The sequence below is a fragment of the Diorhabda carinulata genome, chromosome 8 (genome assembly GCF_026250575.1).
Source record: "Diorhabda carinulata isolate Delta chromosome 8, icDioCari1.1, whole genome shotgun sequence".
Lineage (NCBI taxonomy): Eukaryota > Metazoa > Arthropoda > Insecta > Coleoptera > Chrysomelidae > Diorhabda > Diorhabda carinulata.
The window spans coordinates 23,722,775-23,743,688 of record NC_079467.1 but is presented as its reverse complement, the minus strand read 5'-3'; the positions used below and the strand labels follow the sequence as shown (position 1 = coordinate 23,743,688).

General features: G+C 30.8%; 1 protein-coding gene and 1 long non-coding RNA gene across 15 annotated transcripts in view; one reads left to right on the top strand and one right to left on the bottom strand.

Annotated features, from left to right (window-relative positions):
* Positions 1 to 887: 887 nt before the first annotated feature.
* The window catches only part of LOC130896928 (ryanodine receptor), a 36,710-nt gene continuing 16,683 nt past the window's right edge, over positions 888 to 20,914 (top strand). For 2 of the 14 annotated variants that reach the window (XM_057805329.1, XM_057805328.1), the window contains exons 1-37: positions 921 to 1,006; positions 1,518 to 1,590; positions 1,653 to 1,757; positions 1,858 to 1,956; positions 2,931 to 2,945; positions 5,882 to 5,959; positions 6,033 to 6,151; positions 6,212 to 6,281; positions 6,934 to 7,133; positions 7,241 to 7,423; positions 7,537 to 7,708; positions 8,658 to 8,827; positions 9,291 to 9,415; positions 9,473 to 9,664; positions 9,717 to 9,886; positions 9,946 to 10,136; positions 10,192 to 10,332; positions 10,388 to 10,539; positions 10,603 to 10,744; positions 10,946 to 11,365; positions 11,424 to 11,664; positions 11,734 to 11,939; positions 12,241 to 12,397; positions 12,854 to 12,953; positions 14,090 to 14,288; positions 14,345 to 14,569; positions 14,626 to 14,924; positions 14,986 to 15,118; positions 15,189 to 15,357; positions 15,828 to 15,963; positions 16,321 to 16,471; positions 16,537 to 16,711; positions 16,767 to 16,964; positions 17,315 to 17,673; positions 18,006 to 18,143; positions 18,200 to 18,352; positions 18,413 to 18,807. In XM_057805329.1, coding sequence (XP_057661312.1) covers positions 1,537 to 1,590; positions 1,653 to 1,757; positions 1,858 to 1,956; positions 2,931 to 2,945; positions 5,882 to 5,959; positions 6,033 to 6,151; positions 6,212 to 6,281; positions 6,934 to 7,133; positions 7,241 to 7,423; positions 7,537 to 7,708; positions 8,658 to 8,827; positions 9,291 to 9,415; positions 9,473 to 9,664; positions 9,717 to 9,886; positions 9,946 to 10,136; positions 10,192 to 10,332; positions 10,388 to 10,539; positions 10,603 to 10,744; positions 10,946 to 11,365; positions 11,424 to 11,664; positions 11,734 to 11,939; positions 12,241 to 12,397; positions 12,854 to 12,953; positions 14,090 to 14,288; positions 14,345 to 14,569; positions 14,626 to 14,924; positions 14,986 to 15,118; positions 15,189 to 15,357; positions 15,828 to 15,963; positions 16,321 to 16,471; positions 16,537 to 16,711; positions 16,767 to 16,964; positions 17,315 to 17,673; positions 18,006 to 18,143; positions 18,200 to 18,352; positions 18,413 to 18,807 — 6,232 coding nt within the window. In that variant the 5' untranslated portion in view covers positions 921 to 1,006; positions 1,518 to 1,536. Of the gene's footprint in view, positions 1,007 to 1,517; positions 1,591 to 1,652; positions 1,758 to 1,857; positions 1,957 to 2,930; positions 2,946 to 5,881; positions 5,960 to 6,032; positions 6,152 to 6,211; positions 6,282 to 6,933; positions 7,134 to 7,240; positions 7,424 to 7,536; positions 7,709 to 8,657; positions 8,828 to 9,290; positions 9,416 to 9,472; positions 9,665 to 9,716; positions 9,887 to 9,945; positions 10,137 to 10,191; positions 10,333 to 10,387; positions 10,540 to 10,602; positions 10,745 to 10,945; positions 11,366 to 11,423; positions 11,665 to 11,733; positions 11,940 to 12,240; positions 12,398 to 12,542; positions 12,643 to 12,853; positions 12,954 to 14,089; positions 14,289 to 14,344; positions 14,570 to 14,625; positions 14,925 to 14,985; positions 15,119 to 15,188; positions 15,397 to 15,827; positions 15,964 to 16,320; positions 16,472 to 16,536; positions 16,712 to 16,766; positions 16,965 to 17,314; positions 17,674 to 18,005; positions 18,144 to 18,199; positions 18,353 to 18,412; positions 18,829 to 20,914 lie in introns of all 14 variants that reach the window. The other 12 variants (XM_057805325.1, XM_057805324.1, XM_057805323.1 and 9 more) reach the window with 9 other exon arrangements.
* LOC130896936 (uncharacterized) lies at positions 3,846 to 4,814 on the bottom strand. The gene is made up of 2 exons (XR_009059631.1): positions 4,430 to 4,814; positions 3,846 to 4,348 (listed from the first exon to the last, which is right to left on the bottom strand). It is a non-coding gene; the product is annotated as an uncharacterized LOC130896936 (long non-coding RNA).

Sequence of the window (20,914 nt, the reverse complement as noted above, 5' to 3'; positions counted from 1 at the left end):
AGACGAATGCACTGTATATAGTGCGATACAAGTATCTCAAACAACGTTTTTTTTCTGGTGAAAACATCACTCTTCAATCCAATTAAACCCCCAGTAAGCATTTTCACCTTTAGCGATTTCAAAAAGGCGATTGAAATTCTTACACAAACCACATAATCTCAAATTTACTCTTCTTCGGATCACCGAAGACCTAGAAAAATACGTGAAAGACTACCAGTCCCTCATTACCGATGCACAATGCATCGTCGTTCCTCTTACATCCATTAATACCAACTATACCCCCATTTCTCCAAACTGTAAGTAAAATTCGTCACAAAAGAGTTGTATACTCGAACTAGATACCTAGCAGTTAAAACGCTTGAAATCAATTCTAAAAAACAAAGTAGAAGGCCTCTACAATCAGCTTGGACTATAGATAGTGGGTTTTGGCAACATTTAACAAGCCAAAAAAGTATGTAGAGTCGTCTCTTGACAACCCAACTTCCTAAGGAATTTTACCAGTGAGTCTGAACTTAAAACCTGGAGCATATACATGAGAACATATCACTTTACAACCATCTTCTCAAAAAACTGCTGTCTTGCTCTCTTCTTTCCATATTTACTTGAACTTTTCCTAAATGATTATGCAATCATAGAATTTTCTAGAGCTGTTGTAGTCGAGAAAATTGGATTGGCTATAAAAAGATAAAAGAAGTGAGGTTAGAATATTGCCATTAATATTTCCTACCTAACTTTTTCTTATTAATTCTAAAATTGCGAAAATCACACAGATGTGTATTTAAAAGGAATTAAATCGTAATCTACGTGAATTACATCTTTAAGAAGAAAAAAAAATAATATTTCATTCATATGTATAAGTCGTATGAACGTTAATAATTTTCTAATTTTAATTTGGCTGGTTCCTAAAAATACCGCTTTCTCAGCTGATAAAAATAGATCAAAACTATCAGTCGACCGAAGTTTTGTTACCGTGTGGATATTAATTCGATGTAAAAATTAACAAAAAGTAAGTAATATCAAAATCATTTTTTTTAAGATTGTTTATATTTGCGCGGAAATTTAACACGCAAGAAGAGTCCATTTTTTTGCTCTCAATGTCGATATACATTCCCGTTTCCTTAAATTATCTCAAGATCCATTGAAAATGCAACTAATTTGAAAACGTCCTAAATAAGTTTTACGGAAATACTAGATTATTTCCCATACAGTGCGATAAGTAAAACTTATATAAAAATGCCGCTAATAGAACAATAATCAATATTTCTTAACCTAAAACCGCAAAACGTTAAATTATTAAATATTATTTAAGATGTTTTAATTATTATTACATAATAATTTCTAAAACAAATTTATCTATTTTAGGGAAATTTTACGGTAACAGTTGTATATTTACAAGAATAAGTTGGCAACACTTCTACTGCATTCCCAATTTTTTAAAATTGAATATTTCTTATAATTATTACAAATGAAAATATTTTTTTATAAAAATTATACATTTTGAATGTTATTAATTCCAGAAAACAATAAACCTCCACAATGGCTGAAGCCGAAGGAGGCTCCGAACAGGATGATGTTTCTTTCTTACGAACGGTAATTGTTTAAGGTTATATTGCAGATAAATAATTTATTTCTGTTTATTTAATTATTTATAGGAAGACATGGTATGTCTTTCGTGTACAGCAACAGGGGAACGTGTCTGTTTGGCAGCCGAAGGATTTGGTAACAGGCATTGTTTTTTAGAAAATATTGCTGATAAGGTAATTGAAAGTATTTTGTTTCGCCTTACTAAAAGAAAAAATATTTTTTTTAAATTCAATACACATCATTTTTGTTTGTTTATAATGAGATTCTTTTTAGAATAATCCACCGGATCTCTCACAGTGTGTATTTGTGATTGAACAAGCTCTATCGGTTCGTGCTCTACAAGAATTAGTTACAGCTGCCGGAAATGAAACTGTAAGTACTGAACCATTGTATCTAACGAAATTATCGAAATAATTTTATGATTTCAAAAACATTGAGCAACAGGAAAATTGGTAATAATTAAAGTATATTTATGTGCTTAGATTCATATCATTATTCACATGTTGGAAGTATATAATGAAGAGCAGTATATATAACGAAATTTTTTGGTAGTATTAAAAATTAATTACAATGATTTTAATTTAATATTCTTAAAACCTCTGCTGTACCAAGTGTGGAATTTTCATTTATCTGTTCTTCGTAATGAAATTATTTACAATATTTAAATGTATTATGAGAAATTTAGCTTTTTAAATATATATTTTTCTTTTATCGAAATTTAGTGTAAGATAAATTAATGGACAATGTAATAAAACTTTAGTGTTTTGCTTATATAAAAGGTCATAAATATTTCAAAACGAAATATTCGAAAACTGTTTTTATATTTGTTTTTAACACTTTACTCACACCTAATTAAGTGAACTTTTGACTCTCACACGTTAATTTTTTTTATTTCAATATTAGAGTCGAGGTATTGTACAATTTAATAATTCGTCTATTCTTACACTAAATATATTTTTTGTCCAAATGATTTTTATTTCTAAAAGAAAACTAGTATCCTGTAATTTCTTTTCTATTACTCCAAATGGAATGATACAATTCAAAATTAAAATAAAAAAAAGAACCTCAGCTCAAAGAGAACTTATCATCTAATCTGGAGAATATTTCAAGGAGTCATATCACCTGAGAAGACTTTACTGTACCAATAAGAGCCCAATTAATCAATTTTTTTATTTATAAATTGTTAGGGAGAAAAAATATTTTACTTTATTGTTAGTAAGAGTAGAAACAATGAATTATGGACAAAACTTTTTTTACCATGATTAAGTTTGAATTATTGAATTTTGCAATACTTTTTTAACACCTCTCGACTTCATGTTTGACATGCTTACATTTTTGCTTTTCAGGGCCAGGAAAATTTAGTAAGTGATATTAAAAAGAATAAGTATTGAGTATCGTATCTTGTATACTTACATCTACAACTAAATCGTCGGTATTTGGTGACGAAGTCTCCAAAAAAAATTTTTCTCATGAAATTTGGTATGAATGTTAACGTTCTATTTAAATTTTCAGTGATATCCACTAAATGAGGGTATTGGATGTCTAACAAACTATTTTTCTACGAGGTCTGTTAAAAGTAGAGTAAATTAAAACATATATGACTGAAATTTCCACTTCAATCATAACTTTACAATTAACTGATTTTTATATTTCTCTGTTCATTTCTATTTTCACAGTTTTATTTTTAATAGGCTCATTTAATTGACTATAGAAGATTTCGTCTAAATTCCGATAGTTTTTAAAAAAATTAGAAACTAACTTTAAGCTATTTAGAAAAAATAATTGATATTGAAACGCAAATGCTAATACTTGAATGGCTTAGCTTACTGTAAAGGTCGTTATGAAACAGTTAATCAATTAGTGATGACAGTAAATTAGATAATTGTACTTGGTTAACAATATGCATGACTTTATGGCTAAAATTACCTCAACTGAGGTTGATGTGGTAAAAATCTATCGCAATGTTCAAAAATCACTACTAACAATTATGAACATACCTCAGTTGGGGGTAACAGTAATTTCTAAGCACACAGTATTAGATAACAGTGGATGTCATTATGAGTGTTCACTTTTGTTGTTTAAATGATCTTGACTGTCATTCCTTAACAATTATATGTTCTTAAAAGTTTTACTATTTACATATTTCTTGTTTGTTAATTTTAATTAATAATATACTTCTAATTATGAACTACATAAAATATAACATGATCGTTTTTTTAACATAAAGTTGTTATGATGAAGTTGAATGAGTATAATAATACTGCTTATATATTTTATCTATTAATATGAACAATATTTCAATTTACACCATCTTGTACATCATAATATTAACATTTTTCAATGAATCTTTATTCCAATTACAATAATTAATTAATTAATTGTTAAACTTATAATTAATTTTCTCCTGTTAGTGACATTTTCATAGTTGTTAAACCTACTAAAGCTTTTTGTTTTTCCATATCTGCCCTGATTTCATTTTACCTTCAGTATTCTTTCTCCAATAGTTTCACGTTACTAATAATCTCACAGTTTGTTTCACTATTTAATTAAGTGTTCAATAAATAGTTAATATGGGCTTGATTTATCACTGTTTATCACATCTTCCTCAAAACATTTTTTATTGTTATCAACGTCCTCATTTTTTTATATTCCTTCTTACCATTCACTTGTGTAGGTAAAGGGTATGGAATGAATGTAGCAATTGTAGATAACTTGAAATTTACCAAGTTAGAGAACTTAATACCAATAATGTACCGAATATAACCTAAAAGAATTATTATAAAATTAACTTTGATGCTAATGTATCGCCACTTTTTCATATAAGCAGATGATTGTACTTACTCACCTCTATCCTCCATATCCTATAAATGAAATTTATTTAACCTTTTGGAGACGTATTGGTTGCCACTATTTGCTACCATAGTTTGCCTTCTTTTGGTCACATAATATCGACATCTGTTTCCATTATTAATTGAAAGTTTCCAATCTTTTATAGTAGTAGTAACGTTAACTATTGGTAACCATCATTGAACATTCCATTGTTTTTATTATTATTGTTAATTATCAATCAATTTGTTTTTGATTATTTGACTTTGATTTCCTTTACATTCTAAATTAATAATACCTGGTTTCAATTTTTTTACTGAACATTTGGGGCTATCGAATCCTAAACACATAAATGACAATATACCAAGTCACAGTGGAACGCTTTTTAACGTATGGATGCGAATGCTGGCAACTGACGGATGGACAGGACAAAATAATAGAGGCTGTGGAAATGGATTACTTGAGAAGATAGCGCAGGATACAGGTCGAGTATACACGACTTCGGAGAGAATACAGACTAAGCAACTTCTATGGTGATGTGATGAGGATGTAGTAGAACAGGTGACTGAATAAAGCATTGATGTATCTATCAACCGCAGAATTAAAGAAGACGAGGTAGATCCTCAAGGAGATGGAAAGAAGGAATTGAACAGACGATGAAAGATAAAGCTATCCATATTATGAAATGCGGAATGCGGCATATATGTATAAATATTTCATTCAATGTTTTATACTTTATACTTTAGTTGACATAAAAGTACCTCAAAAATTTACTTACCTACAATGTTAAATTTTATGTAGAGAGTTTCAATTAACACAAATAACTTTTTACAAATGGATGGACCATATTATTTTGTTTTCATATATGTATTATATTTATTATGGCCTTTTATAACTTCTTCATTTAATGGCACAGTAGAAAATTCTAACAGATCGTATTTATTTGTAGTGGTAGAAGTTGGTATATATTCGTCAGCTGTATTTACTAAAAAAATACATTCAAAGCACCAACGTTATTTTGATTGATTTTCAAACTTCTTTATTCTTATTTATAGTATTTATGTATAGTTTTTCAATATGTTTAATATATACACAATAGACTACATATAGGATGTTTAGAATTAAATCATGCCACACCATTTAAAAGACATCCTGAATGTTTTGTATTAAATATTTTATATACATGGGTAGAAAATTTATCATACGAATAATACAGATAAATAAACATTGCGATCAATCTCAAATTGTATTGGATAAAAAACTAAATAGCAAGAAATGAAAATAAATGTACAGAATCTAGACATCCCAAAGCTATATACAATAAAAATTTTATATCTTTTAAATATATTTTGAATAAATATTCATATTGAACATATTTTATTTCAAAATTGTCTAATTACATAAATAAGAATAAAACGTTATTTGCTCTAATTTTCTTTGTTGGAATGGTCAAAAACGTTTTCTTTTTTAGGGAAAAGGAACTGGTTCTGGTCACAGAACTTTATTATATGGTAATGCGATATTGCTTAGACATCAAAACAGTGATATGGTGAGTTTATACAGCCTGAATAACTAGAAATGTCTATAAAATAAGTTTATATTAAATAATATTAAATTTTCAGTATTTGGCTTGTCTTTCAACAAGTTCTAGTAACGATAAATTGGCATTTGATGTTGGTTTGCAAAAACACAGTCAAGGAGAGGCATGTTGGTGGACCGTACATCCAGCCAGCAAACAAAGGTAACAAAATATTGTTGGAAAATTATAATTGGCATCATCATCATATCATCAATTTTACAGGTCTGAAGGTGAAAAAGTAAGAGTTGGTGATGATCTAATTCTTGTATCTGTTGCAACCGAAAGATATTTGGTAAGTTTCACAATTTATCTTTCGAAAAATATTTAATTTTCCTTCTTTACAATCTTTTACTACATAAATTCGGTATATACAGGGTTTTCCAAAAGCACCAAGACAGAATAGTAAGTTTCCAACGAGTGATTAAAAACTTTAGGTCCATAAAACCACATTTTTATATAGCTCAAATCTTTTATACCCTGGAAACTTGAAAAGAAAATTTAACTGTCATTTTTGTTGAGATTATCCACAATTCCAGGCAAATATGATAAGCATTAAATAAACTTGTAATTCAGAAAGAATTCACATTTTATATAAGTTAGCACTTATTAATATCTTAAGCTCAAGCTTCAACAATTGAATATTTTCTGTTATTAATGGAACTCTCTAAAGAACCAATTATATAAGTTTCAGTTTATGTTCGATCTCTAAATATGGCGCTTGCTTGTCTTCAGATAATCCTCCTAAAAAACACTCCATTCATGAATATTTTGTTTGAAACGTAAAAAAATTATTTGAGTTCAACCTAAATGCTTAAACATAGGATTACATTACTTAAAACATTTTTATACTTTTTTACTTGATCCTAACCTACAAATTTGAATGATATAATTATTCAATGTTAATATTTATTATCATATTTTAATCTCCCTATTTTATTTTCAAGCATACAACAAAAGAAAACGAAATTTCTATAGTGAATGCTAGTTTCCACGTAACACATTGGTCAGTGCAACCTTATGGAACCGGTATTTCCAGAGTGAAATATGTAGGTTATGTATTTGGTGGTGACGTACTTAGATTTTTCCACGGTGGTGACGAATGTCTCACCATACCATCGACATGGGATGTAGAACCACAGCACAAGTAAGAATCCTTAATCAACATTCTGTAACACCATCTAAAACCATGTTTATTCCCTAGAATCATTAGCTTTCCGTAAAAAGTTTTTAATCGTATCATTTTTTTTTCAGTATTGTTATTTATGAAGGTGGTAGTGTTATGTCCCAAGCTAGATCATTGTGGAGGTTAGAATTAGCCCGAACAAAATGGGCTGGTGGTTTTATAAATTGGTACCATCCTATGAGGATAAGACACATTACCACTGGTCGATATTTAGCTGTAAACGAAAACAACGAGTTGTATCTTGTAAGCAGGTGAGAATAAACAATATCCAATATCCATTTTTTCACAATTATAAAATTCATTTAGGGCATAAACATTTTGATTTTAATACAAAATTTCATCAGTATAACTTCAATTTTAACAGGGAGGAAGCCAACACTGCAACAACGGCGTTTTGTCTACGACACGAGAAAGACGATCAGAAAGTGGTTTTGGAAGATAAAGATTTGGAAATTATTGGATCTCCTATTATTAAATATGGTGATTCTACAGTTATCGTACAACATACAGAAAGTAGTTTATGGTTATCCTACAAGGTAAAGCTAATTTCATTTTCAATTCCTTCTAGCCAAATTTAAAGATTTAAAACTCTAGATTGAATATAATTCTTAAAAAGGAAAATAAATCAAAATTAATACCCTGTTTGCCTAAGGCTCTATTTTCAAACTTTGACACTAAAAACCTTTACAATTATTTGTTTAATACCCTTTATGGTAGTTTAAATTAATCAAAAATCAGTTCTGGGCTCAAGTCAACAAATTTGTTAAAAGTTTTATGCCTAATAGTAGCTGAGTAATGAAAACTTAGTTCTGAGCCTTTGATAAGTCAGCACATTTGATGAAAATTATGTTTTCCACTGATAGTCAGCTCTGAGCTTCTGATAAGTCAGCACATTTGATTAAACTTCTATTTTGAACCTTGATTCTAAAAACGATTGCTATAATTTTACAAATATTTGCTTTATATCTTTTGTTGTAGTTTAATCAATGAAAAATCAGTTTTAATCTCAAGTCAGCTAATCTTATCAAGGTTCTATGCTCAATAGTAGTTTTATTAATCGTTGGTCAGTTCAGAGCTTATGATAAGTCAGCAAATTTGATTAAAGTTCTATTTTCATCATCAATTACAATTATATGGTTAATACCATGACATTTTAATCAATCAAAAATCAGTTTTAAGCTGAAGTCAGCAAATTTTATCAAGGTCAATAGTGGTTTAATAAATCAAAAGTCAGCTTTGACTCTCTAACAGTCAGCACATTTTATCAAGGCCTTATTTCCAAACGTTGAATCTCAAAAGTCATTTCAAAATCTTCTACAATAGACCACAATCTCTATTCTTGGCAATGTCTCTTTTTAGAGATTGTTTACTTTGCTTATATCTGCTTCTATGGAAGTAATTAATTTCTTTAAATGATTTCTGCTTCTAAAATCGACTATTCTCAATATGGTTGATAGTAATTAAATTTTCCTATGCTGCTTGTAGGCATACGAAACGAAGAAAAAGGGTGTTGGTAAAGTTGAAGAAAAACAAGCAGTACTCCACGAAGAAGGTAAAATGGATGATGGTTTAGATTTCAGTAGGTCACAAGAAGAAGAATCGAGAACAGCTAGAGTTATACGTAAATGTAGTTCTCTCTTCACGCAATTCATAAAGTAAGAAAAATATTTTTGTTCTTATCGTTACTTATACAGTTTCTTATAAAAAGTTACATAACAATAAACAACTATTATTATTTGCGAGAAAAAAAATCATATTTAATTAAAATCTGATGGGTTAAAATCTAAAATGTAACTATTTGACACTATTTCTCAAATTTTATACAAGGTATGTCAAAAATGAATTGTGTTCAAGCACAAAGTGCTTTTATTATTGATTTAAAAGAAGTTATTTGAAAAAATGTTTATTAATATAATTAAAAAAATTAAAATATTCCACAAATTAATCAATTAAATTTACAATAAATTGTATATTTAATTGATTAAAAAAATAAAAGGGGTGCCTGCCTGCCACTCAAGTCAATGAAACCCTTTTTATTATTTAAAAAAAAATTGGCAGCAACATGGTTATCTCGGTAAAAGAAAAATGAATATATATAACCTACAATTTTATTTGCAGCGGCTTAGAACAACTACAAAGTAATCGCAGACATTCATTATTCTTTCTACAAGTCAATTTAAACGAAATGGTAATGTGCTTGGAAGATTTGATCAATTATTTCGCACAACCGGAAGACGATATGGGTAAAGGAACCGATTTATAAAATAACTCCTTCGTTAATTAAACCTTGCATATTTCAGAACACGAAGAAAAACAGAATAAACTAAGAGCCTTAAGAAATAGACAGGACCTGTTTCAAGAAGAAGGCATACTTAATTTGATCCTTGAAGCCATCGATAAGATAAACGTAATCACTTCACAAGGTTTTCTCGCGCAATTAGCCGGCGATCAAAGCTGGGAAATGATTGGAGTATATTTATATCAACTATTAGGTAAATTTACATGAACATCATCCGATTACTACTAATTTAAAATATTTTTCAGCCGCCATTATTAAAGGAAATCACACGAATTGTGCGCAATTCGCGAATTCGAATCGGCTCAACTGGCTGTTCTCTAGGTTGGGATCTCAAGCATCGGGTGAAGGTACAGGGATGCTGGACGTACTCCATTGTGTACTGATAGATTCTCCAGAGGCTTTAAATATGATGAGGGTAAGCTGTAACTAAAAAACAATCGCGATCTGATTGAGCCGTCAATTATTTTTTTACAGGATGAACATATCAAAGTTATAATATCTTTACTGGAAAAGCACGGTAGGGATCCAAAGGTATTAGACGTACTGTGTTCTCTGTGCGTCGGTAACGGAGTGGCAGTTCGAAGTTCTCAGAACAATATTTGCGATTATTTGTTACCTGGAAAAAATTTGCTGCTCCAAACGCAGTTAGTTGATCACGTAGCAAGGTGAGTTTTGATATTTCTATGTGTTTATACCATATCGATCCCATTTTTTTTTCAGCGTTCGACCGAATATATTTGTGGGTAGAGTAGAGGGTAGCGCCATTTACCAGAAATGGTATTTCGAAGTCACCGTAGACCATCTGGAACAAACTACGCATATGACTCCACATTTGAGGATAGGTTGGGCCAATTCGAAAGGGTGAGCTTATTATTACTGATATAATTACTAATCCTGATAATTGAATTACTTTTAGATACATACCGTATCCTGGAGGTGGCGAAAAATGGGGTGGAAACGGTGTAGGGGATGATTTGTATTCTTATGCTTTCGATGGTGCTTATTTTTGGACTGGAGGTAGAAGTACTAGGGTCGTCTACAATAACTCGGAACCGTTTATAAGAAAAAGTAAAGAAACTTGAATATAAATTATTTTTAATTATTTATTTATATTAAAATATTAATTTTTAGGTGATGTTATCGGATGTGCCTTAGATTTAACAGTGCCCATGATAAATTTCACATTTAATGGAAATCCCATTAAAGGAAACTTCCGTAATTTTAATCTAGATGGCATGTTCTTTCCCGTTATTAGCTGTTCTTCCAAATTAAGGTAAAGACATCTTTACTGTTTGGTTCATAAACATTCCCATTTAATTAATTTTAATAAATGAATTAATAATTAATTCTTATTTTTAGCCTCAGGAAAAATTTAAGTTATAAATGAATGAATTAATAAGAAATATTTCCAATAAACAATGTTTTTGTCACTACAAAGTAAATTAAGGAAATCGTAATTTTTTTTTAATTTTAGCTGTCGATTTTTATTGGGCGGAGACCACGGTAAACTTAAATATTATCCCCCAGAAGATTTCTCTCCGCTCGTAGAAAGTCTCTTACCCCAACAAGTCCTTCTATTGGAACCCTGTTTCTATTTCGGTAACATGTCAAAGAATGTCATCGCTGGTCCTTTATACGTAGAAGACGATACCGCATTTGTACCGAAACCGGTTGATACTTCCATGGTTACGTTGCTCCCTTATATTGAATCGATAAGAGATAAATTAGCCGAAAACATTCACGAAATGTGGGCTATGAATAAAATCGAAGCAGGTTGTCAATGGGGGGAGTACAGAGACGATTCGAGATTGATTCATCCGTGCTTAGTGTCTTTTGATAAACTTCCGGCGGCTGAAAGGAAGTACGATACTCAACTGGCAGTTCAAACGTTGAAGTAAGTAAAAACTTTGAATTAAATTTGAAACACAATACATTTTTCATTCATATTTTAGGACAATTATAGCTCTAGGTTATTATATAACAATGGATAAACCACCGTCAAGGATCAAAACAATTCGTTTACCGAACGAAGCTTTTATGCAAGCCAATGGGTACAAACCGGCTCCTCTCGATTTGTCTGCTATAACACTGACTGCTAAATTGGAGGAATTGGTCGATCAATTAGCGGAAAATACCCATAATCTTTGGGCTAAAGAAAGAATACAAAATGGCTGGACTTACGGATTAAATGAGGTTAATTTTTTCCCCTGTACACTAAACTGTATTTCACCGATGATTAATATTTTATTGACGTTATTTTAGGATCCGGATATGCTCAGAAGTCCACATCTTGTTCCTTACGCGAAAGTCGATGAAGCTATCAAAAAAGCAAACAGAGACACTGCATCAGAAACGGTTCGAACACTTCTGGTATATGGTTATAATTTGGATCCACCTACCGGAGAACAACAAGAAACTTTGCTCGCTGACTTAAGCCGTTTACGACATATTGAATTCAGAACGTACAGGTTTGTATGGACTGACATCTTTTGTACCATTAATGTCAGTATACTATAATCGTTATTTTCCTAGCTTATCTCTGAACAATCCACCGTTAACAATATGATTTTCTGTTCTATTCTCTTCTCTTTATTTTGATATCCAAATAGGTAACAAATACTTTTAAGTTATTTCTAAAAATTTTGTAGGTTTCTGAAATTCATTGTCTTTATTACAGTAATTTTTTGTTTTTGGCAATTTTGGTGGTTTTTTAATAAGCAAGTTATCATCCATGTTTCGGTTATATTTATTAACAATAAATTGTTTTAGGGCTGAAAAGAATTACGCAGTCAGCTCAGGAAAATGGTACTTTGAATTCGAAATATTAACAGCCGGACCAATGAGAGTGGGATGGGCTAAAGCGGATTGTGCTCCAGGATGTATGCTCGGTTCAGATGAAAATACTTGGGCATTTGATGGATACAATGTTAGTGCATTTCAAATCTCTTCTAAATGTTTAAATTTTTTGTTAATTTTATATATATATTAGTTACTATCAATTTAATATCATACATGTAGACTATCGATTTACATTATTACTGCACAAGTTCAATTTTGGTATAAATCTTTAGATGAATAAGCACCATTGTGGTACTTTTGAACATTTCGGAATCAAATATCAAGTAGGAGATGTTATCGGATGCTTTATTGACATTACAGATGGCAATATAAGTGAGTCAATAGAAACAAACAAATCTGTCATGTTATCCTTGTACTGTTTTTTGTAAATTTTATTGTTATTATTTTTTTTATTTCCAAATCGAATCAATAGATTTATAAGTTAGGTACATTTAGTTTTCTTCTAATATGAAACTACTGAATGATTTATTTGTCGTTTCTGATTTGGTGAAGTATTTTTTCAAAATTTGTGTATATTCTGCAGGAAGAGAAAGTATACAGCAACACTGCTGAATCTTTTGGCAAGCAGTGGCAAGTGGGAGATGTAGTGGGGGTTTTCCTCGACTTAATTGACCACACTATAAGTAAGAATCGCTGGAAATTATTTGCCGCCAGAAGCTTATTTATTTTCATTATTTATAATGAATTTATTCCTGCAGCCAGTTTATATTTTTGTTGCATGTAAACGTTTTGTTTTATTCTTTTAATAATAAAATAACCTTCTAGCATGTCAGGCAATAATGAAAAAGAATTTTCTAATATTTTGCTTTGGTTGTTGTTAATCCTTACATTATCTTTGAATTGAAAGCAAGGAATTTGCTTACAAATAATTTTCTAAAATCAATACTTAATTGAATTGAATATATTTCAGATATATTTCTCATATCAAATGTAACCATTTTCATTTTTGCAAATAAAAAATATAATAAATGAGAAAAATCATGAAAACTTTGTAACAAACACTAGGAAGTCGAATATATAGGTTTAAACATTGAAAAAAAAAAATATATTCTCACCAGAATTATTGGCATCCAAATACCAGCGCGGAAGAAGAGAAAACTTTTTCCTACTATTATTGTAGTAATGATAAACTTATTAGTCGAGAACAAAAAAACGAAGCAGCTGGTATATTATTCAGATCCTCTTGTAGATACAAATCTTTGAAAAAGATCTATATCGTAACCAGATTTAGCAGAAATATTTTATGGGCTTTAATATAATTAAAAAAGAAAGTTTAGATGCTAAGAGCTGTTAAAAAATACTAAGAAGTGGGATACAAGCAAGTTTAAACATCCAACAAACACATTGAATATACTCTCACCAGAAATGTTAGTAACCTAATGCGTTTATTGAAATGCCAATTTAGAAGAAGAGTAACAAATAGATAGAACTGCTGGTATATTATTTTGTTCCTCTAGTAGATCCAAGTCTTTGAATATTTGGCATCTGTACTCTAACCATATTTAGCAGGATCTTTTGAGAAGAGAACTAACATTAGATTATGCTAGAACTAACTAGGAAATTCTAAATACTAATAGTTGGAAGCTAGAAAAGAAAAAGGTTATTAAAAAAATATCACTCAAGACTTTTGTAGTATAACGACCCATATGGTTGATAATGTATAAAATAATACCTGAAAAAATATGTAAAATAACTCGCCTCAAAAAATAATTTTAAGTTATTTTATTATATTAATGTTATAATTTATACTAAATTTAAGGTTTTTCATTGAATGGTGAACTTTTGATGGACGCACTGGGTGGAGAAACAACATTTGCAGACGTCCAAGGCGACAATTTTGTCCCTGCCTTTACGTTAGGGGTAGGTCAAAAAGCTAGACTTATTTTTGGTCAGGATGTTACACAATTAAAATATTTCACCATGTGTGGATTGCAAGAAGGTTATGAACCTTTCTGCGTGTAAGTATGCATATAAAAATTATGTAAATCATAATATATATAGAATTTTTTTATAGAAATATGAATCGTGCCGTTACATATTGGTATACAAAAGATCAGCCGATTTTTGAAAACACTGAAGATATACCTGATACGAAAATAGACGTTACTAGAATATTGGCAGGATCCGAAACACCCCCTTGTTTGAAAATCAGCCATAACACTTTTGAAACCATGGAAAAAGCAAATTGGGAATTTTTGAGGTTAAGTTTACCCATAATATGCCATTCGCAGTTTATAACGTAAGTACCAAACACTATGTTGAATTTTGGGATGATTATTTACGTGGTAATTTTAGTGAAGAGCAAAAGATCCGAAGATGGGATGAAATTAGAATCAGGCAACACAGGCTTAAAGTGGAAGTAGATCAACAACACGGACCTCCAGCGGCTCATATAGAAAATATAATGAAAAGTGGATTTTCCATGAGCGATATTAAAGGTCTTCAAAGAAATTATATGGAAGATGCCATTGAATCCGATGAAGTTATGAAGCAGCATACTATCACTACAACAACTGGTAAATCCGTTAGATTACCAGCTCGACCGCCCAGAAAAGGTTCACTATCGAGAAACATGAATGGATACGACGAAGGAGGTGAGGAATAACAAAAGATCCTTTCAAACCAAGATTTTATAAAAATTTTTGCATGTTCAAGGTCTTGGTGTCAGTCCTACTAGAGGAGTACATAGGTCAACCAGTGAGCTAAACATGAATAGGTATAACGATATGCAAAATGGTCCGCAAGACAAAAACGAAGATAAAAAGAAACGAGGTAGATCACCATTCAGGTAATTTTGTGTCATATATACGGTGCGGTACAATCAATTTTCAGATTTAGTAAAAAAATTCTTATTTCAGATTCTTTTCCAAGAAAAATCGCGAAGGTACCAGTGGAGAAAGGGACCGTAAAGGGAAAGCTAGAACTCCAGATCCTCCGAATCGTACTGGCGAACTATTTCCTCAAGCCAGATCCGTTGGTTTGTCTAATACAGCTTTACAAAGACATGCAACTATTAAACAGTCCCAGGTAAAAAATCCCACTGCTACTCAACCGCTCAATAGTGAGGTAAGAAAGCTATAGACCGAAAACCCTTTTTTTCTACAATATTAGAATCTAAAATATTGTAAATAATTCTAGGATTTTATTGTTTTTCTTATTCTCGTTCGCGAGATTGATTGGAGCTTTCTAACAGAGATTATTAAGAGAATAATATCAGATTTAAATAAAAATGCCATTTTTAACTTATTACCGATATGGTAAGGTTGACATATGACATAATGGAGATGACCACACGATGAATTTTTACTTTATTATCCAATATGAATAAATTATGATTTATTTATTATTATATGAATTGAATTGAATTGAACTTAATGCTTCAATTTTGAGGTTTACAAAATGCTCATTAATTAGATTACGCTTCTGCTTTGCAAAATTATCGTGTCCTATTTTTTTTATTTATTATTTTCTTATTAAACATGAAATCAATTTTATAGCTTGATCTTCAACCACAATCTTCTGCTGATAGACAACAAAAACAGTTAACCGTGACTCAACCATCAGATATAGAATCCGTTGGAAACGAAATTTACGATGCAGAATGTCTTAAACTTATTAATGAGTACTTTTATGGTAAGTATTCATCAATAATCAGTTAGGTATGTCAAATTAGGGTACATATTGCCAAAAATATTTTCATATCAACCGGTAAGTTAAATCACACTGGTGTAGAATGAGGTCACCGAAATATCACTGTTTGTTTAGTAGTAATCAGTTAAAATTGAAATGTTTTTTACAAATAATCGAATGGTTTGACTAACTACTAAGCACCTCTAAATGACAATGGAACGGAACTTGAGGTTTGATATTTTCTTCAATTACACGAAATAAGTTATATTCAAATTCAGTTTCCTCTTAATAATAAAATTTGTCAGTTATACGTTATCAGGACCTTCCTCTTGATAAGGTTTACTATTTTCATTTTTTTAGGTGTTCGTATCTTTCCTGGTCAAGATCCTGCCCATTGTTATGTGGGGTGGGTAACAACCCAATATCACTTGCATAGTAAAGATTTCAATCAGAATCAAGTCCGTAAAGCGTCAGTTATAGTTTTGGATGATTTTGATAGGGTTATAGATGGGTAAGTAAACGTTGTTTTCCTTCTATAACGAAAAATATTTTAATTAAATTATTTATTTTTTTAAGTGTCGACAGACAATCCTGTTACATGGTTAGAGCCGACGAATTGTACAATCAAGTAACACAAGACGCTTCTGGAAAAGGAGCGTCGCAAGGAATGTTTATCGGATGTTTCCTAGACGCTGCTACGGGAATTATAACATTTACTTGTGAAGGAAAACCTACATCGCATCGGTTCAAAGTAAGAAAATTAAAAAAAAAATCTATTCATTTTTCTTATGTATATTTCTTGACAGATGGAACCCGAAACGAAATTATTCCCTGCTATTTTTGTGGAAGCAACTAGTAAAGAAGTTTTACAGTTTGAGTTAGGAAGAACATCTACGAGTCTTCCTTTATCCGCAGCTGTATTACAGAACAGCGCAAGGCATGTGATACCTCAATTCCCACCGAGATTGAAAGTACAATGTTTGAAACCCAACCAATGGGCTAGGGTGAGTAACAATTTCTCGATAACTTTGTCGGCTTTTTGTCTTATTAATTTTTATGATAATACACAGTTTACTGTGTATTATCTACTACAAAAAAATAAAAAAGTCCATTATTTTTTTAGTTACAATTTTAAAAGTAATAATTGATATGTAAACTCATAATAAACATAGCAATGTGAAGATTTAACTTAAAACATTAACCATAATCATAAATCGAACAAGTTTCCAGAATTTCAAGGTAGGTGAAATTGTTAAAAGCTCGAATTCATCAAAACAATTATTTTTTCATATTAATTCAAATACTTCGTAAAGTATCACCAAAACCCTTGATACTTTTTTTTTATTTATAACAGGTTCCAAACCAGAGTCTACAAGTGCATGCATTGAAACTATCCGATATCAGAGGTTGGTCGATGCTTTGCGAGGATCCAATATCAATGTTGGCTCTACACATACCAGAAGAAGACAGATGTATAGATATCCTCGAACTGATAGAAATGGATAAACTTCTCAGTTTCCATGCGCACACACTAACTTTATACGCAGCTCTATGTTATCAAAGTAATTATAGAGCCGCTCATATTTTATGCAAACACGTCGATCAAAAGCAATTGCTTTACGCTATCAAATCTGAATATATGAGCGGACCTCTTCGACAAGGATTTTATGATTTGTTGATTGCCGTTCATTTGGAATCTACAGCAACAACAATGTAAGTTCCAATTTATTTCTAATCTAATTTGGATGTCATGAAAATTTTTTATTTATAAGTTAATTATATATTCCTATTAACCATTTGCTTATAGTAAATATTACAGATTGAAAATGGAATTAAGAAAGATATTTTTAAATATTAAAGTTGGGTAACACAACCAATGGATCTCGGGTTTAAAACACCGTTCTCACTAATATCATCAGTAGCATCCTGGAGTAGACTTTATGTCAAAGTTTTAGGGCAATATAAATGGAACGACCATTACATGTCATATTAATATTTAATTGAAATTTTCTATATTTGTGACAGTGATGTTTTTATTATTTTAGGGAAGTGTGTAAGAACGAATACGTCATCCCTATCGGACAAGAACTGAAAGATCTTTATGAAGATCCAATAATGGGACACAGTTTGAGAAAATTAAAAATGGAATCGGTTCGACCAGCAATGAAAATGTCCGAAATAACGTAACAATTATTTAATAATTATTTAAACAATTGTGAATAATTGATTTTTATCGTAGGGATAACATAGGTGACATCAAAAATTTGTACGCACCTTTTTTTCCATTGGACGTTGTAAGAGATTACATTATGCAAGCTCTTGCGGAATCAGTTGAAATCAATCAAGTACACAATAGAGATCCAATAGGAGGTTCCAATGAAAATCTTTTTTTGTCAGTATATATTTTATATTCATTTTTTTTTTTTTTCAATAACTTTAATCTTTTTCTTAGACCGCTTCTTAAATTGGTTGACCGTTTATTGTTGGTCGGTATGTTAGGAGATGAAGACGTGGAAAAACTTTTAATAATGATCTGTCCGGAAACGTGGGATCCATCATTCGAAAAAGACGGAAAAGACGAACACCGCAAAGGTCTGTTATCCATGAAAATGGCGGAAGGCGCTAAACTACAAATGTGTTATTTGTTACATCATCTGTGCGATATTCAATTACGTCACAGAGTCGAATCTATAATAGCTTTCAGTCACGATTTTGTCGGTGAATTACAAACTGATCAATTGAGAAGATACATCGAAATTAAACAATCAGATTTGGCGGCCGCCGTTGCAGCTAAGAAAACTAAAGAGTTCAGATGTCCGCCTAGGGAACAGATGAACGCCATTTTGTGTAAGTTCAAGAGAAACACAGGTACGTTGAAAAAAATTGACAGCGTATTCATTGTTATAAATGTAGCTTGTAAATTTGTGTATATTCATTAACAGGAAATAATGGAAATTACAGCAAGGATAACTAACTTTAATTGTTGAAAAGTTTGTTTAATATTATGGCATCTGTTTGCTTTTATGTTTATTAATTCTAATCAATTATTCAAAATTAAACGAGTTATTCCACTAAATCTGAGCAAGTAATAATCTGTATATATATATATATATATATATATATATATATATATATATATATATATAACCTTTTAATTCGGTTATTCCAAATCAAACTACAACTATCAGTACTTGAGGACAGCCTCATCCTAATCAAATTTTATGATTTCATAAAAATGTCGATTCTGATTCAAAGGAATTGAAAATATTTTCATTAATTCTTTTACAATACCATCCTGTACAGATAAATGAATATTATATTAATGAAAATCATAGTAATCAGTTTGTCCGTGCATTTATGTAATCCTCATAGTTATCCTTCAACTCAATATTGGGTATTCTGGCCTTTGCTGGCACTTAACCGACCAAAAGCAAGGTACAAGCTCATCTATAACTGCTGTGGCAACCGGCAAGCTCTCGAGGGCGGTGGTTACTACCTATGAGTAGCTTAACCGTTCGTAAAAACATCAATGTGGAATCAGAAACAATCGATAAAACAGCGAAAAGAAGGTATATAGAGAAAGATACAGTCAAAGCTTTCTATAGGAAACTGTTGATTGCATCAACCTAGGGAGGAATAATATACGAATACTAACAGGAATCTTGTCGGGGCATTGCCGTCTTAATGGATACAGTGTTTGAAACAATGGAGATCCAGAGGAATATATGGAACAGAAGACGAAGATCTTTGGCGGTTGGAGTCATTTCACATTCTGAACTTTCCAAAATGAGTTGGAAATCTGCTGTAAATACTGAGTGTCCCAAGTTACATAGCAAGAAAAGATCAATAGATCCTTTGGGTCGCAGTATACATGACATATACGTATATCTACACAATAGATATATACAAATCCTGCGGTTTGAAAAGCTGTCAACGAACAGTTAAGTTAGTCCCTTGACAATATAGTATGAAGGGAAATAAAAGGGCGGATATATAAACGAAAAGTGCAGCCACAAGTTCGTTACTAGTTCCCCCAATTCACGTATCCTATGGGGTCATAAAAAATTTAGTAGACAGAAGAGCTGGAAACCACCAAGACATCCAAGGTACTTGGGGATAGTCTCATTCATGTGGGCTTCTTGTCCCAGCAGATATTGAAAAAATTATTATTTCTCATGTTTATCCACATTTTGATCAGTAAATTATAGTTTGTTGTAAAAATTCGGAAATATTTCTTTCATTATTATGACTATTTTGAGAAAATAGTAAAATACGTATGTCAATTTTTTTTGTAGTATTTGTGGTAGTTTAATTCATATTTTACATCGTAGTAAAAGTAGATTTCCCACTTTTTCTTTTTTATTTAAAAGTTTTGGACCCGGTAGAATGATTTCAAAAAAAAATTTATTTCTTGCTTGTTTATTTAATACCTGTTTGTGTTACTGTCTGATTAATTTTTTGTTTGTTGATTTGAAACTAGTTTTAATAATTTACGCTTATTTTAATCTGAAAGTTTTTGTTTTGTTTTTTTTTGTTAATAATGGCACATATTTTTTGTAAAACTTATAGGTACTATACTATTATACTTTAATACATAAAAACTGCTTTTGGTTCTGCAGATGTCACTATTTATTATTGTTGCTTCTAATTATTGTTTATATGTGTTAAATTAAGTTGTTCTTTAGTATAGTTATTAAAAAACCCTTCCATTATTAAATTCTCCTTCAAAATTCACAAATTGGTTAAAATTATGTTCATATAATAACACACTGTCCATCTGACAACTTTTCACTCTTCTGTTATGTCCTGCTCGTAGGTTCTACAAACAGTCAGAACAGTCTAAAATAATCCAGAATATTCGATAACTATTAACTGATATAGACAAAGGCCAATATAGAAGGGAAAGAAGAATAACCTAACTAACTAAACAACCAATCTAGCTTCGTTTTATTAT